We start from the raw sequence: 15,562 nt of genomic DNA on the forward strand, positions 1-15,562 counted from the left end.
GGGCTGAGAGTAAGGGTGTGATCTTACTTGGAGACATGGTGTGTGGCGTTAACTCCACTTTTCTACTTGAAGCCTGAATTTTTCTCCTCGGCACCGGTGCGGTCATCGACTAAGTCATCTCTGTATGCAAGGGCTCCCCCCTTTTAGTCGGCGACGAGGTCACTGCAATGGTCGTCGACGATGGTGTCGGAGCTGTCGTCATCGACTACAGTTTTATCTTCATCGTCGACTGTCTGGTCGACGAGGAGGAAGCAATAGTAGAAAGACTGGAAACAGTGGATGTTGTCGTCGCTGATACAGCTGCCGTATATGTCCTCGTCGACGATGGTGTCGACTGCGATGACTTCGTCGACGGTGGAATCGTCGTCTACGGTCTGCCCTCTAGCAATTACCTTCAGTGGAGGTGTGGATGGCTCTGAAGAAGGTTTAGAAACCTTTTTTGAAGTTGAAGGCCGGTGTTTTTCCTCTGATTTTGATGAGGAAGACTTCCTTTCATGAGGTGATGTTGATAGGCTGTGGCCTTTACCAAACCCCTGGTGAGGTATTTTTAAAAACTTCAGAGGACTGCCTCTGAGCCCTTTTCAGAATGAGGTGATCTTTGTCTTTTCTTAGACTTTTTGGAAGACCAGGAAGATTCATCGTTGTCTCAATCTGAGACACGTTTTTTTTTCTTGTTTTACGCTTTTGCAGCCATAAGAACAGTCTTACCTCTGTATCCTTCAGAGCTTTGGAAGAAAAGGTACGACATACCTTACATTGCTTAGCAGAATGATCAGGATAGAGGCAATATATAAACTCTCTATGTGGATCCTCAGAGTGAAGTCTTTTCTTCCCACATGTACTGCAGGCTCTGAAGAGACCTTCCCTCTTTGTCAGACATTATGAAAATAATGTTAGTCCAGAGATGTTCTGAGTGCGAAAAAACACTCTAGGACAAATAAGAATCTAAGTTGTAGTGGTAAAATCTATTTCAAACGGGAAAAAAGTGAGCAGAGCTCAGTGGAGACTCCCTAGCACGACGTGCGGTAGAAAATCTGAGGTACTGGAGCTTCTCTCAGGCGGGTTCTAGAGGGTGGGATCATCTGACTGGTGGACTCTAGAGTTTAGTCCTTTTTTACATAATGATTTGGATAGATTACTTAAGAGTAAGGCAGTAAGCCTTTATTACTGTGTCTATGGAGACATTATTTTTTCTAAGGTATCGGGGACTCCCATCTCAACGGCGGGGAATGATTCAAGCATGTGAATCTATGAAAGATTCCGATACTGGAGTAACAAGTTGCACTACTCCGAACCAAACACTAGATGATGAGCTTATGCATAGCATGTGTATCTACAGCTACGCATATCATTGAACATACAGTTTTGAGGCTCAACACCCTTAAGGGACAATTATGGAGGGGCTGCAACGGAGCCCCCGTAAGAAAAGTCAAAATCAATTTATGGTGCTACTGGGATACAAAAAAATGGGGTTAGAGGACATATTAGTCACCCTTATCACCCTTTCAGAAAAAGCATAACAATTGGGGAATAAAAAATGGATGGCTGATCTGGCAGGCAGAGAAATGCCCTCTGTGCAAAGGTAAGAGCATATTGCATTATATGTGACAGACTGGTCTGTAAGGGGTCCAAATCATTGTCCACACACCAGGTAACAAAATTTCTCCATCTGCCAAAGTGAACAGATTTAGTGTAGGGGTTAAGCTCTAACAAGATGGCATCCACCACCTCCGTTGACAGCTGAAAAGGACTAAAATGTTCTCGTTCAATCTCCAACCATTTGCCTCAACTGGGAGAGAAGATGTGCTCTGAATGGTGGTTTCAAATGACAACATGTATAGAAACAAAGAAGTTATGCATACCACACCCTCCTCTGCCAACCCAGTGCGATGAGAGTGACTTGTGCCAGGTATTGGTGGATAATCTCCAGAACCCAAGAAATCAAGGGTATGGGGGAGAAATGTGTAATGCAGCTGAAAGTTCCATCTGAACTGAAAAGTATCCCCCAAGGCTCCCCTCAACATATACTGGAGGGTACAAAACTGCTGGCATTGAGCTATTTCTGAGAAGGGGAATAAGTTGATCTGGAAGTATCCCACTGATTGAAGTAGTCCTGGACTACCTCCAGCAGAAGACATCACTTCTGGTCGGCAAGGTAAGGCCAGGTCGGGATGTCGGTTCTAACATTCAGAGATCCAGCTAGATGATTGCCTGTGAGCTAGATGCTCAACGCTATGCTTTAAAAAAAAAAAAAGTCTCAAAGCTTCCAGGAAAAGGAGGTGAGACTTTATTCTCTCTTACAGTGTCTGGATGGACCAACTTGGATTGGAAGGAGCAGGGAGGTGGGGAATGCCTTGCGCAACAGCCGAATCACTTGCAGTTTCAACAGGTTGATGTGAAGAACCTGTTCTTCCGGACAGCAGAGGCCTCTGATCTCCAGATCCCCCAAGTTGGTTCTCCAGCTGAAGGTAAGCATCTGTTACTAGCGTAGCGCGGTCAGAGGGGGACTGAGGGCCATCCTGCATATTACGTTTGCCTCATTGCCCTACCAAATCACTTCTACTGCAGCGCTGGGGAAGATTAGGATGAAGACTGATAGGTCTCCTCTGTACTGTAGCCACTACCTATGGGAACACCACGGCAGCTGTGCCAAAGTGTATGTGTGACTAAGAGAAGGCAGGGAGACCAGCAGACCAAGGAATCAGAGTACTTTCAGGAATGAGTCTTGCGTGCCCTGCTGGAAAGGTGGAACCATTTGCTGGGTGTCGAAGATCTTCTTGGGCGGAGGGAAAGCATGGAGAAGGGTGGAGTTCAGCAGTGACCCTATGAACTGAAGTCATTGGAAGGGCCACAGGTGGGATTTGGACTCACTGATTGAAAGTCCAGGTCAAAATTCTTTTAAGGACAAGTTCATTTCCCTGAGGCCCAGTATCGGATGCAGACTGCCATCCATCTTGGCCACCAGGAAGTAGGTTGTGTAATATCCCTGACCCTTTTTCTGTTCTGGCACTAACTCCCTTGTTCCTTTCTGTAGGAGTGCCACCATCTCCTGCAGTAGTATGGTTAGGCAGTCTGGAAGGTGGAAGAATGGAGGAGGGTGATGAGGGGCTGTGCCTGAAGGAAGGGAAGCGTGTAACCGCTTCTTAAAATTTAAAGGCCCTACTGGCCTGAAGTGATGACCATCCAGGCCGGCAGAAAGCAGGACACTCACCCTCCCACAAGCTCCAAGTGGTATTGGGGGAGCAAACAGGGCCTGCTCTCCTGATGGTGCAGGAGAAGAGGTGAAGGAAGAGGAGGAGGGATGTTGGACAGATTCACAGCACTTTCGTCTGGCTGTGACATGGTAACGACTAACCAGCAGGCTAGAGGCGGCTGAGGCTGGTATTGCTAGCAAAATGAGAATCTCTTCGAAAAGCTGCAATATTTCTCGTGCAGGATGGGAGCTGCAGTCCTAGACAGCAGGCTGTAGCTTTTCTGGTGTGATGTGCTCCACAGCTGAATCAGCTTTACTGCCAAACAACTGCGTCCTATTGAAATGCAGATTAATTATACTGACCTGAACGTCAAGAGAAACGTTGGTAGTTTTGGAGTTCAAAGTGCTAACTTAAAAAGTAGTTCCCCAATAACAAAGTTCTCGGCTTCAAACAATATATAAAAATGTGTTCTATTTCTAAATTTAGGAGCGGTGTCTGATGCATCCAATGCAACAGCGGATGCTTGCATTAGATATAATTTGTCACTTCTGCACCAACTCTTCGCTACGCTTATGGTATGCCTCTTTCAGATGTTTGCCCATTTGCACCATTCCCTCCCACTGGTACTGGTCATACTTTGATACATGCACCACCAAACTGCTGCTCTCAACACAACTCTCTGTCCTGCTGTATCGATATTTGTGGCTTTCCTTATCTGGAGGTGGTACATCGCCAGTCCCTGGCTATCTTCCTGGTAATATGCAATGCTAGGGAGTCAGGAGGTACATGATGCCTGATGCAAAGTGGGTCATCTGTTGCCTGTTTTTATTTTTTTCTATCCTGGGAGCGACTGCCCTGGCTTTGACTGTCTCTTTAAAGTTCTTTGCTGAACATTTCATCATGCCGTTAAGCAGCGGCAGGAACTGACCAGATGCCTCTGTTTTCAGTAGGCTCTCTACCAGGAAGTCGTCATCTTCCTCAATGACGTGCTGCTTCACCCTGGGGTGACGTGCTGCCCTCTGCATACCCACACGATACGCTACTGTGTCATCTGGTGGTTAGGCCTTCCCTGGTAGGGCTTGAAGTTTACATTCTGAGGGTCCACACTGCAGAGGCAGGTTCAAAGTAATGGTTTTGTTGGTCAAACTCAATAACCTGATTTAAGCACTGTGTGTCGAGTGCTGCGGTGAAGCTGTGGTTACTGCAGTGGTTTTGGAGGAACAGTGTTTGTTGGAGGACGAGGAACTGGCCTAGAATCCTTCTGCCTATATTTCTTTGGTATAGGCAATTTGTGTGACTCGTCCAAGACAGCCTCTTCCAGTAATAGTTAACTCTTCTTCATGATTTCCGGGTCTGCCTCTTGTAGAGGGTGAGTCAGAATCTTCCCATATTGAGGATGATGTAAATTGTTTTCCGCCTGACATGTTGTTCTTGCTGCTCAATGATGGTGTCACTCCACGTCGAGGCCGACATTGAATCTGGTATTGGCACAGAAGTCTGTGTCCTGCATTCTGAAGGCTGCTTCTCGTAATAACCCGAGTCCTCTGTGAAGAGGGCTTCTGGACTTTGTTCTGGTTGGCCTCTGTGATACCTAAAGGAAATTTGCCTCCTGAATAGACTTTTTCCATCTCTTCGGGTCCTGGTGCTGCATCATGCAATTCTCTCACCAATGTACCATTTTATATCGGACTGGCTTTTTATTTTTGAAGGTCCAGCAGCTTGAGCCCCCATGGTCTCTGGGCAAGCAAAGATTGCAAACCCAATGATTGTTCCAACACAGGAACTTACTGTTGCACTTGAGGCAAAACTGGAAGTGTGTTCTTCATAACCCACATCTCCACAAGTCATTCTCATATGACCTGGTGCTAATTCTGTCTGTGGTCAAATTCTAGTAGTCATCAGTTGAAGGTGGGCTTCTGAAGTAATTTGGGGTGGTTCCTGGCACTAGTGTCAAATGAATGTTTGTAGCTTGGCGGTCTTGCACCTCCAAAAGTATGGTCCAACGTGAGGTGGAAAAAAAAATAATCAGAGGTGCAGTCTTTGTCCTGGTGTGTTGTGTGTCTCATGGAGGGATGACAAGTTTTCTCAAAATCAAAACTTATACTCTGAAGAAAAACTTGCAATGTTCGTGTCCAATACTAGATAGAAGATTATGCAAGCATGGGATCCACCGCTACACATGCACCAAACATGTAACTTACATACAAAATGAGTCAAAAACACGCATGCACTCTGGGAACTCAAAAACAAATTAACAATGAAGAAAAACATTGGGTAACAAATAAGGGCAGGCTGAATAAATGAGCAGAGAGATGCATCTGAAACTGCCCGGCTCTAGACTCCAAAACTATCCCCTGGGCTCAGAATCCAGAGAGCAGAGCGAATTCTCGAGTAACACAAATATTTCTGGCTCAAACCAAGGACAACTGAGATTTTCTCAGGGGCTGGGCAGCAAGATCTCCTGCAGGGCACATGGCGAGATGGCACATAGTGGACGGAACATCTTACCTTTGCGCTTCTTCTGCTTCTGCTCACTGAGCTTGTCCAACGGCAGGTCGTTCAGGTCCAGGTGGTAGACATTCTTGGCCAGCACCTTGGTCAGGGTCTCCATGGTGTGCGCCCACTCGGTGGCCAGCTCCTCCCAGTAGGTCAAGGAAGACATCACAGCAAGCAGCTCATCCCACAGGTCCCGTGAAACACTCACGTGCAAACTTGACTTAATCCAGGCTACAATGAGAGTCTGAAAGACAATACATTTGCAATCACTCGGAGCCGCCATCAGCACCATAATGTTGGCGACAGTGGGTGAGGCATGACAACCTCTCTGCTGGCTCTCTATGGTGGAACACTCTGAAAGGGAAGAGAAGGGGACATTTGTCTGAGGCTGGGGTCTCAGCCGCATGTGCAGAATGAGTAGCACCGAGAGAGAAGATAAGCTTGTAACCAGTAGACACTTCTCACACTAACTGAACAGGAGGGACAGAGTAAACGTGCATGACACCTGCATGGAGCAAGTGGTGCTGATCCCTCTTGAGCGGGTTCAAGAGGTTTTTGAAGAGTGACTGAATAAAGTTTATGAATCAAAGGATGTGTTCAATGTGACAGGAAGTCAGATCTCAACTGGGAGGGCACAGGTGATGTGTCAGCAATGTGAGCAACAAGGCAATGTGGAGGAAGCCGGCCCAGCGGGGATGTCGGCCGCAACACGGGAGCCGGCTCCAAATGGAGCCGGCGAAGGTGCGACGGGTGCAGTTGCACCCATCGTGCTTTTCACTGTCTGACATGCAGACAGTGAAAAGCTCCATGGGGCCGTGGCAGGGAGCCCCTGCACTGCCCATGCCCACGACTCCCCTTTCCGCCAGCCTTTTCATGGCGATTCCTACCGCCATGAAAAGGCTGGCGGGAGGGGGACTCGTAATCGGTTACAACCGCCGGGACAAACGTGGCGGTAAACCGCCGGTCCCGGCGGTGCGACTGCGGCTCTTCCGCCGCGGTCGTAATACCCAGGATTGCACCGCCAGCCTGTTGGTGGTGCAATCCGACAAAAAAGCCCTAGCGGTCTTTGACCGCCAGGGTTGTAATGAGGGCCAAAGTGTCTTTAAACCAGGAGAAGACAGAATAAAGGCTTCAATAAATAAACTTGTCATTGGAAGAGATTGCAAACCGTGGACATTTTCTGAGCAAGTTTCTGCAGTGATCTAGTATGACAAGGACAAGAGCCTTAATGAGGTTTTTAGCAGTTTACAAAGGTAGGTAATACGAAATTATTTGTATGTTGACAAGTTGACACCATGCAGCTGAGGCTGCAGAGAAGATGAAGACGTCTGGCACCAATCAGGAATAAGAGAGTACTCGTAGGTGTCTGAAGGTGAAGGATGAAGCACAACTCTGAGGGTGTCTGGGAGAATGAGTAAGAGAAAGGAGGAGCTTGGGACAGGCAGTGATGAGCGTGATTTCACTCCTTGTGGAGTTAGTATTCATGAGGCATGGACATCTAGTGAAAGACAGTGAGAGATCTTGGAATTAACTGGGGAGGGGAGGAGGAGATGAAAGAGCCATATTTGGACATCATCAGGATTTAGAGGCTTAGAGAAGATGAATGAAGAGACGGCTGCTACTAAAGTGAGAGGAGATATAGCAAGAATCGTAGGTGTCAAGATAACTTCTTTAGAGACTCCAAACATGATTGACTCCCCATCAGGTGATACAGACAAAACAGCAACATAGATAACAAACACAAAGAGGGCTTCAGTACTGAACCCGGGAGACACCAGGCAACAGCCTCCCCTGCCACCCACCCCCTAGGACCACCAGCACTCAATCTGCAGGCCCCTTCGCAGAGTCACGAAGGCTAAACAGGCGTCCAAGATGTCACGCAGCAAGGGACAGTGACAGCTCCCAGGCTGCAGGAAGGTGAACAAACGTGGAACAGCAACTCTGCCTATTGGGATCCCTCCTGCGCCCTCCTGCTGAAAACCCCCTAACAAGCCCCATAGCGGCTGCTAGACAGAAGCAATGATATAAATAAAGGTGTGTTTTTGCCTGGAATAGTGGGCCTGCTAGTCTGCCGGCCAGGATCTGGTTCTTCCTTCCTTGGTACTGAAGTAGAACTTGAGGAGTAACTTTCAGCACAGATTCTGTGACACGAAGCATCACGAGCAGCAACTGGATCCTGCAAAGGAAAGAATTCAATGAGAGACAAGAGGGTTACACAAATGGACACAAGGGAACCCATTACCAAACTGCAAAAGAGATTAAACTTCCAAATCAACAGAAAGAAACAGAACATCAACACATACAGAAGGAATGGCTACATATCCATGTAGTGAATCAAACTTAGTGCTGAAAAAATGTGAGCGTCTTAGCCAAATAACTGGGATGTATTCATCAGAGAACGAATGCAACTGAAAAAGAAAAAGCGGGCCTGTATGACAGACCAGTAGTGCACATTCAGCAGGCAACTGCAGCCTGTCGGAGAAAGAAGCAATCTTAGCTGCTGACTGTCAGAACATTGCAGACTGCTAGTAGACATGGGGTTCTTCTAGAACACCAGAGGCCACACCCAAGGGATCTTTGTGACAAGTCTATTGGGGCAAACATTCCGAATAAAACTACCTGCTGCATCAGACAACAGGAGACACTAAGAGCCAACCAAAGGGTGGAAGGTGCTATGCTATAGGCGACATAGGTAGCCAGCACAGGCATTATTTTCATTTATTTAGCATGATAAAGGCCACTGTAAGTGGATGGAGGAGGGAAGTGTTACTAACACTTCCTCCCCTTTCTCGGGTTGTGAGAACAACCGTGTGCTTCAGACGCGTCTCAACTATGAACGAAGTAACGTTTTGAAGCCACCAACCTCTCATAGCTGGGCTTGTACGGGCCCATAGGAGAATGAGCCATCGAGAGCACAATATAAACGTATACGCATGTTAAGGCACATATCTTATTCAGAACTTTGGAAGGAACCATGATGAACAGTATTTAAGTCAAAACAACAAAAACGGAGAAACAGCAAATTAGACATGCATGAACTGAAGTACTTAACTGAATCAAACTACATGTCTTGCGAAAGGGGCAAAGCACGCTCACTCAACATGGTCAAGCGAAAGGCATAGAAAGACAGGAAAACATGCTGGAGGCAAACTGTGGCAACAGCTCTCAAAGGTGGAAGACCACAAATGGGAAAGTCAAGAAAGTTTTGACAGCTATCATGGCAAGACTGCTGGTTCTGTAATGCAAGTCTCTTTAAAACCTTCTCTGACTATCCCAGTCTGTTCCCGTTCAAATAACTAGGAAATAAGAACTGACACTTTATCCCACAAACAATGGTCCACAAACAAACAATGAAGAACTATTCTGGCCCAACAACATGCATGGTAGTTGGTAAAAGGAAAATGTTTGTCAACAAGGCTAAGAGAAAGAGAAATCATGGCAGGAGGAAGAGCGCAAGAGACATACAACATACTATAAACATAAAAGGAACTTCTAGATATTTCTAGATATGCGACTTAATAACCTTTGGGAGAGATGAAGGATTATGAATACTCTCTATAACGGGGATGAGGATTTTAGGTCAAGACCGGAAGCTACCAGAACACATACTTTGTTCTTGCCACTCCAGTGCATCCTGTTCAAAGCAAACAAATCCCATGAGCAAAATTCCAAAATAGAAAACTAAATACCATATAAGATCCCATGACCAAGACTCCCTGCTCTTTTTCAGTGTTGTTCCTTGACAGCCAAGTACTTCTTCAATTGTACTGCTATATCTTTAATGGGAAAATACGAGTTTGGACTCTGCGGTGAGTTCAGTTATTCTAAAAGCTTCTAATGTGTGGAAAAGGATGTAGATTAGTACATGTGATGCATTGTAATGTTGTTTAGCTATTTAGGTTTTATCATTTGAATTGGGCTATGTGTAGGTGCATTTAATTATTCTTGTAGTGCAAGGTCGTGCCTCTATATAAAAGTGTGTATAGATACTTTTGATTCGAAGGTTTCTCGACGGTTACGTGTGCGCTGCTTTGTTAACCTGTACTTTGAAAAGTAGTGGACTAGGAATCCTAAAAGGCCTATTAGTTTATCATAACAGGATTTTCAGAATCTCGTTGGTTACCTGCCTTGGCGTAGGGCTTTCCCTGACTTTAGGGAACTAGTCACCGTGGTTATCTTGGTTCTACTAATCTGTTTGTTGACTAGAATCTTTATTGAGTCATCAATCGGAAACAGGTCTGTCCTGGTATTCCTAGCAAGCTCCATGAGTACATATTCCAATTCTCTTACATGGTGTAAAATTCATGAAAGACACACAGACATAAAAATGTTATTACATGGTGTATAATTTGTTAAAGGCACACACGATCCCGTTAGTGGATGAGTGTGTCTGACTTGTCTTTGATTGTTGTGATGCTGAATTTCTTTTCATTCTTGTGATGCTGGATTTCTTTTCATTCTTGTGATGCTGGATTTACTATCAATAAAGCACTCACCTTGTTTTATTGCTTTCACAAAGGTTTTTGTCCTTTGCCCCTTGCAGACCAAAAGTGTGCCCTTTCGCTCATTATGGTATTATATTCGTATTTTATAGATCTTAATTTGTTGAGTGTGAGAGATCCTTTTTCATGGCTCATTTGTGCTCAAGTGATTTAGTCTCTTTCAAGGAGGGCTAATTTTACATTCTTGGATTCAGTTTTACCTGTCATGTCATTACATCCCAAATTAGTTCTATGTAAGGGTTTCCATCTCCATTATCCGTAAAAGAGTTTGGGATGTATTCTAAAGCTCACTCTTTCTCAACATGATCACTTAGTAGCTCCTAATTCATCTGTCATATTTGTAGTGCACCAGTAGCAACAGGGTATTTTGAATTCTATGGAGATGCACATGGTCTGATATATTTATGGGTTCCACTCTAGGGTTAACTATTTATGAACTTAGTGAGTTATCAACTAAGATATAGTTTACTCTACTAAAGGTGTAATTGGGACGCAAGTAGAAAGTATTGTTGCTTCTTCTTAGGGTGACTAATCGCCAGATATCATTTAGGTTATTCTGTTTACACAAGTTTATCATGTGGGCGTGCGGTTTGTGGAGTCTGTGCTTGCAAGACCAAATCCTCTCTACAGAGGTACGCCAACGGATATTAAAATTAGTGCCAAGGTTTACAACTGCATCACGTGGTACCTCGCTTTATTTTCTTATTTAATTTCACCCCAAAAATAGGCCAATCTCCAACATAAATGTTTGTTATGTAAAAACCTTAATCTTTTTTCTGGAGTTTTATGATAAACCATCTTCCCTTGTGTCGTATGCAACAGGCGATACGCTAGCTGACTTTGAAATTAATGCACTCATTTCATTCTTTTTGGTTTTTGCTGGTGAACAAAATGAATGATGAATCCAGTTATTCTTTATGATAATGAGCTCTCTGTTGTCAAGTTTACTTTCTTGAAGTAGGATAATATTTATTTTTAATTTATGGCAATAGTCTAAAATCTTTTCCGGCTTCACAAGATGCTTGAGGCCTTTAAAATTAAGAGAGAGGACTTTCAAAGCCCAGTTCTCATTATTATGGTATGTTCTGGGCATAGCACAGACATGTAGCTGTCTTGTTGGCCATAGCCACAATCTGACAAGGCATTAGGATTGACCAGATTATTTTGGCAAAATACTGGAGGAGTACGTTAGTCTTGCATGACCTATAAAAGGCGTCTGTTGGTGATGGCAGAACGTCCATGGGTCGATGTGATAAGGTAAGAGATAGAAATAGAGAAAAATATAATGTGAAATACAAATAGTCCCAAAAGCACAGCTCAAGCTCTCTCATCCTCATACTCCTTGGCCCCCCTAGCGCATGGAGAGAGACCCTGTGGGCCTCGAACAGTCATTCTTGCTTTAAGTTTCTTCATTTGGTCCAGTATCTGTTCCATGTGTGGATAGCACAGAAGTTTTAGAATCACTGGTCTTGGGAGCTGCTAATTCTGGTTGGGACTTTGTGCGTCCTCCTGATTTATCCAGGAAGGATGTTCCCAACACCCTTGATATCCATGTTTTGTGGAAGAAGGAGTGTTCTCAGAAATCTCCAGCAGGCCAAAAATCCATAGGTTTTCTCTTCTATTTCTGTTCTCCAGGAAGTAAAATGTCCTTAAAATAAAGTTTGGTTTTCGTCTAAAAGGCTTTTTCGTCATCTCTAAACTTGCTAATTCTAGATTCAGCTGATGCCAATCTGGTTGAGAAATCTTTTAAGTCTTTCCCCAAACCCTGATTCTCGGATTTTAGCAGATCCATGTTGGTCTTGATGGAAGATCAAGGAGGGAAGACCAGCGGGACAGTATTAGATCCATACAAACTTTAGCATCTGACTTCTTTTCAAGAGGAAAGTCTGGGTTTCTAATTTGGTCTTTTTAGGCCCACTTTCTGGTCTTTGTTTTCCTTGAAATGTTTTACTTTGGTACCTGCCATGATACACACTAGCTAGGGTAGTAATTTGTGTTCAGGCTCCAGTGAACAAACGCTTGTAAGGTTGAGCTGGTGTGGAAAAGTGATGTTGGAGAACTCTAGGACAATGTAAGGGAGATGTTCGAAATGGCAGGAAAATTAAGTACAATTGGGTGAATAAGCTTCAAACATTTGTTTCTGGTCGTATGTCCTCCAAGCGTTTGTAAGATTCCAACACACTCATAGGTAAAGAGCTCGAGCAGATAGCGGTGATGCCAATGTTAAGTGTAATTTGTTCTGCACACGATACCAGGATGAGGAGAGCTCTCTCTCTGCTTCATGCCCATGCGGTGACCAGAAACACCAGATTTGTAAGTTATTTGGTGCGACAAGCATCCGTTTGGCGCATCATGTGAGCAGGGCCTGCGATTCTGATCTTTCATTGTGCTGTTCTTTAGTTCAGGTTAATAAGAAATGTATTTTCCCAAGCACTGATGTCATTAGCAGACTGGGTCTGTGTTCCGTGGCATTACCTGCATCTGTCCTCATCCCCTGGAGGTTATTTTACAAAGATGTAGCCCATTGCAGCAGCTGGAGGCAGAAGTTAAAGCAGGAGCTCATCGAGCAGAGTTGTACTGGGGAGCAAGTAGCGCTGCTGAATGTCACTTAGAAGAAATACGCTTAGGGAGGCTTGGTGGCTTGGCCAGTCTATGCTGTTCAGTAAAGGTTGATTCAATTAAGAGCGGAACAGAGCAAGGATGAGGACAATTAACTCTTGTGGGTACAACTTGGTTCAATTAAGCGCAGAGCGGCTCCGAGCTCAGCACACAGCAGCGCTGCTCAGAGCAGTACAGTGTAGATCAGTTCAATCAAGCCGGGCACCACGACATCTGCTCGCTGCTGCTGACCGAAGCACTAATCATGAGCTGGTCACAGCCTAGCACTACATCAGGGGCGGCGAGTTGTTGCGATGGCAGGAACTATGGTCAAATGGCGAGGGGTCTTTTACATCAACAGAGCTATTTACAGATTTAGCAATGCAAGTTCCAAGAATGAAGGTTGATGTGTGGCGAACCGGAGATCTTCAACACTGTATCAATCACAGGGTTTTCCAGGATTACTTCTGTTACTTCAGCGTCTATTACATCAGTGCCATTTTGTAAGGTAGGGGTGCTGGGGTTCAGCTTGCTCTTCGCTGCTAGGTCAATCCTAAAATGTGGCAGAAAGGTTCCAGGAATAACACAGTAGTCCGCCCAGGCTCTGTAGCCGAGATTACATCATCATTAGCGTTTTGATCTTGGCATCTACAACATCATTTCCCGGTTGGCGCTCAGGAGGCCATCTTGCATGTGCGCTGGCCACAGCCCCTCCGCAAAACAGATCATTCTCGATACCTTAAGTGTCAGCATAATGTCCCTACTGTTCGGAAACATCCAAAATCCTGGCTGTTTCCATTGTATCTATAGATTTTTATACCCTTTGCTATGGTGTATATGATTTTCTTCATAAAACTGCTAGCGCAAAGACACCTACAGGCATTCGCACGGTTTAGAAATTGTCATAATATATAAAAACAATTTAACATCACCTTATTAGGTAAGACATTTATATGCAATATAGCATCTTAATAGATACTATATTGCGTATAAAAGTTGAATATAAAAACAATTTTTAGAAATAAAATGAAATGAGGTAGCACCAGTAGAAGTGTCACAGCTGGATCTGCAGCCTCCTATTTAGATGGGAGTCCACAGCCTGAATTTTAGAGGTAGAAACACTGCCAGAATAGAGCAGGAGCTCACCATGTCTTCTTGTCCATAGACACCTGCACTACCATGAAGCGATAGATGTTCAGCACACGCTTGCACATGTCCGTGTGCTCATTCAGAAGGCTTCTGTTCTCATTCACGGGCTCCAACAGGATAATGTTTGCAGCGTTGACGATGAACACCTACGGACATAGAAAGAAAAGGGGGCCACAAAACTCAAATTAATGAACGTACCGAGACTAAAGCTAATAGTGCAGACCCCCCATGACATGTTTGTGCTTTCATGCTCGTACACTACACCATCAGGCTGCTGTAAACCCACAGTACACCTCCCAGGCTCCTGTTTTTGTGTATCATTGAACTCTCTGAAGAGCACATTGCTACCCTCAATTAATAATGAGTATTTCAGTGCTCTGCTGGTTTGGACCTTACAGCTGTACAGATATCCCAAATGACACCCTAAGATGCTGATGCCTGGTTCTGCAATATAATTGTCCACACTTGTCCTTTTGTTACCACCTTGACCTCTGGAACACCCAGTCAGAGGGGCTCACCTGGTATACGGCCTGCGCCCCGGCTCGTATGTTGCGTTCTATCACATCATCATCAGACATTTTATCAATGGCGTCCTGGTAAGAAGAATTTCTGGTCCAGCTGGGGTTCCGCACGTGACTCGAGGCAACGGGTGTCTGCAAAAGACACAAGAGCCTTGGTTTGTGCAGATCGCTGCAGGTGATGGCCTGAAACACTACTGCTGATGAAGCACACCAAATTCATCTGCAGCTCTGCCTCCGGCACACCATCAGCTCACATACAGGGCTGTGCACATCACTTGGGGGTAGCCTCATCACCCAAGTACTAGCAGTGCTAATCCTGCACATGACCAGAGGTATTCTCACCTCCAGCTCACATTCAGTCAAACTCCCTGTATCTAGGTGGCAGCTATCTGCCTACCAGCAGCACCCTCATCTCCAGCTCACGTGCAGTGCTGCTTACTGCATGCCAGTGCCCCCCTTCCCTCCGGATCACAAACACTGCTGCTACCCACATATCACCAGCGCTCCCTAGAAACCCTCTCACATAGTGTTCCCTGCACAACACCAGCATCTTCATCTCTAAGGCACATGCAGGGCTGCTCCTTGCACATCCCCAGTGCCCCTACCGCCCCTCTCACGTGCAGTGCTCATCCCTGAACACAACCTGCATGTCCTGTGTGCATATGCTGTGCACATCAACGGAGCACCCAATCTCACTCGCATGCAGGGTGAAACTTGCACATCACCAAGTGCCCTCACCTCCTCTCGCTCTTTATCGACAGAGGCCTCAAGCTTTCCCTGGATCTCCACTGCAGTGTGCCCGAGGTCCACCACGGGCCCCAGGTCCTCGTTCTCGCGCATGAACAAAGGTTTGTCCTTCTGCTTAATCCACTGCTCATATACCTTTAGGACCTTGCGCATGGTCGCTGCCTCACAGATGGGCAGCAGGAATGCCTGCAAGAGGAGAAGAACACAAGCGTTTCACCAATGCCTCGAGGCTCTTCAATATGTGAGCACTGACAACCCCTTACTCTTCACTCACTCAGAGGAGGCTATGGACTGGCTGACCTGACAGAGTGACAACCATGTGACTCGACAGGGAGACAGGATTTCCTGCTTAACA

The 15,562-nt window shown here is 45.5% G+C and overlaps 1 protein-coding gene across 7 annotated transcripts in view; it reads right to left on the bottom strand.

The window, feature by feature from the left end:
• RALGAPA1 (Ral GTPase activating protein catalytic subunit alpha 1) overlaps positions 1–15,562 on the bottom strand; it is a 623,631-nt gene that overhangs the window by 463,226 nt on the left and 144,843 nt on the right. For all 7 annotated transcript variants that reach the window (XM_069209127.1, XM_069209123.1, XM_069209128.1 and 4 more), the window contains exons 11-15: positions 15,199–15,393; positions 14,458–14,592; positions 13,937–14,085; positions 7,737–7,866; positions 5,703–5,934 (exon numbers count right to left, since the gene is read on the bottom strand). In XM_069209127.1, the coding sequence (XP_069065228.1) occupies positions 5,703–5,934; positions 7,737–7,866; positions 13,937–14,085; positions 14,458–14,592; positions 15,199–15,393 (841 nt within the window). The remainder of the gene's footprint in view (positions 1–5,702; positions 5,935–7,736; positions 7,867–13,936; positions 14,086–14,457; positions 14,593–15,198; positions 15,394–15,562) is intronic.

Source organism: Pleurodeles waltl, chromosome 9 (genome assembly GCF_031143425.1).
Source record: "Pleurodeles waltl isolate 20211129_DDA chromosome 9, aPleWal1.hap1.20221129, whole genome shotgun sequence".
Classification (NCBI taxonomy): Eukaryota; Metazoa; Chordata; class Amphibia; order Caudata; family Salamandridae; genus Pleurodeles; species Pleurodeles waltl.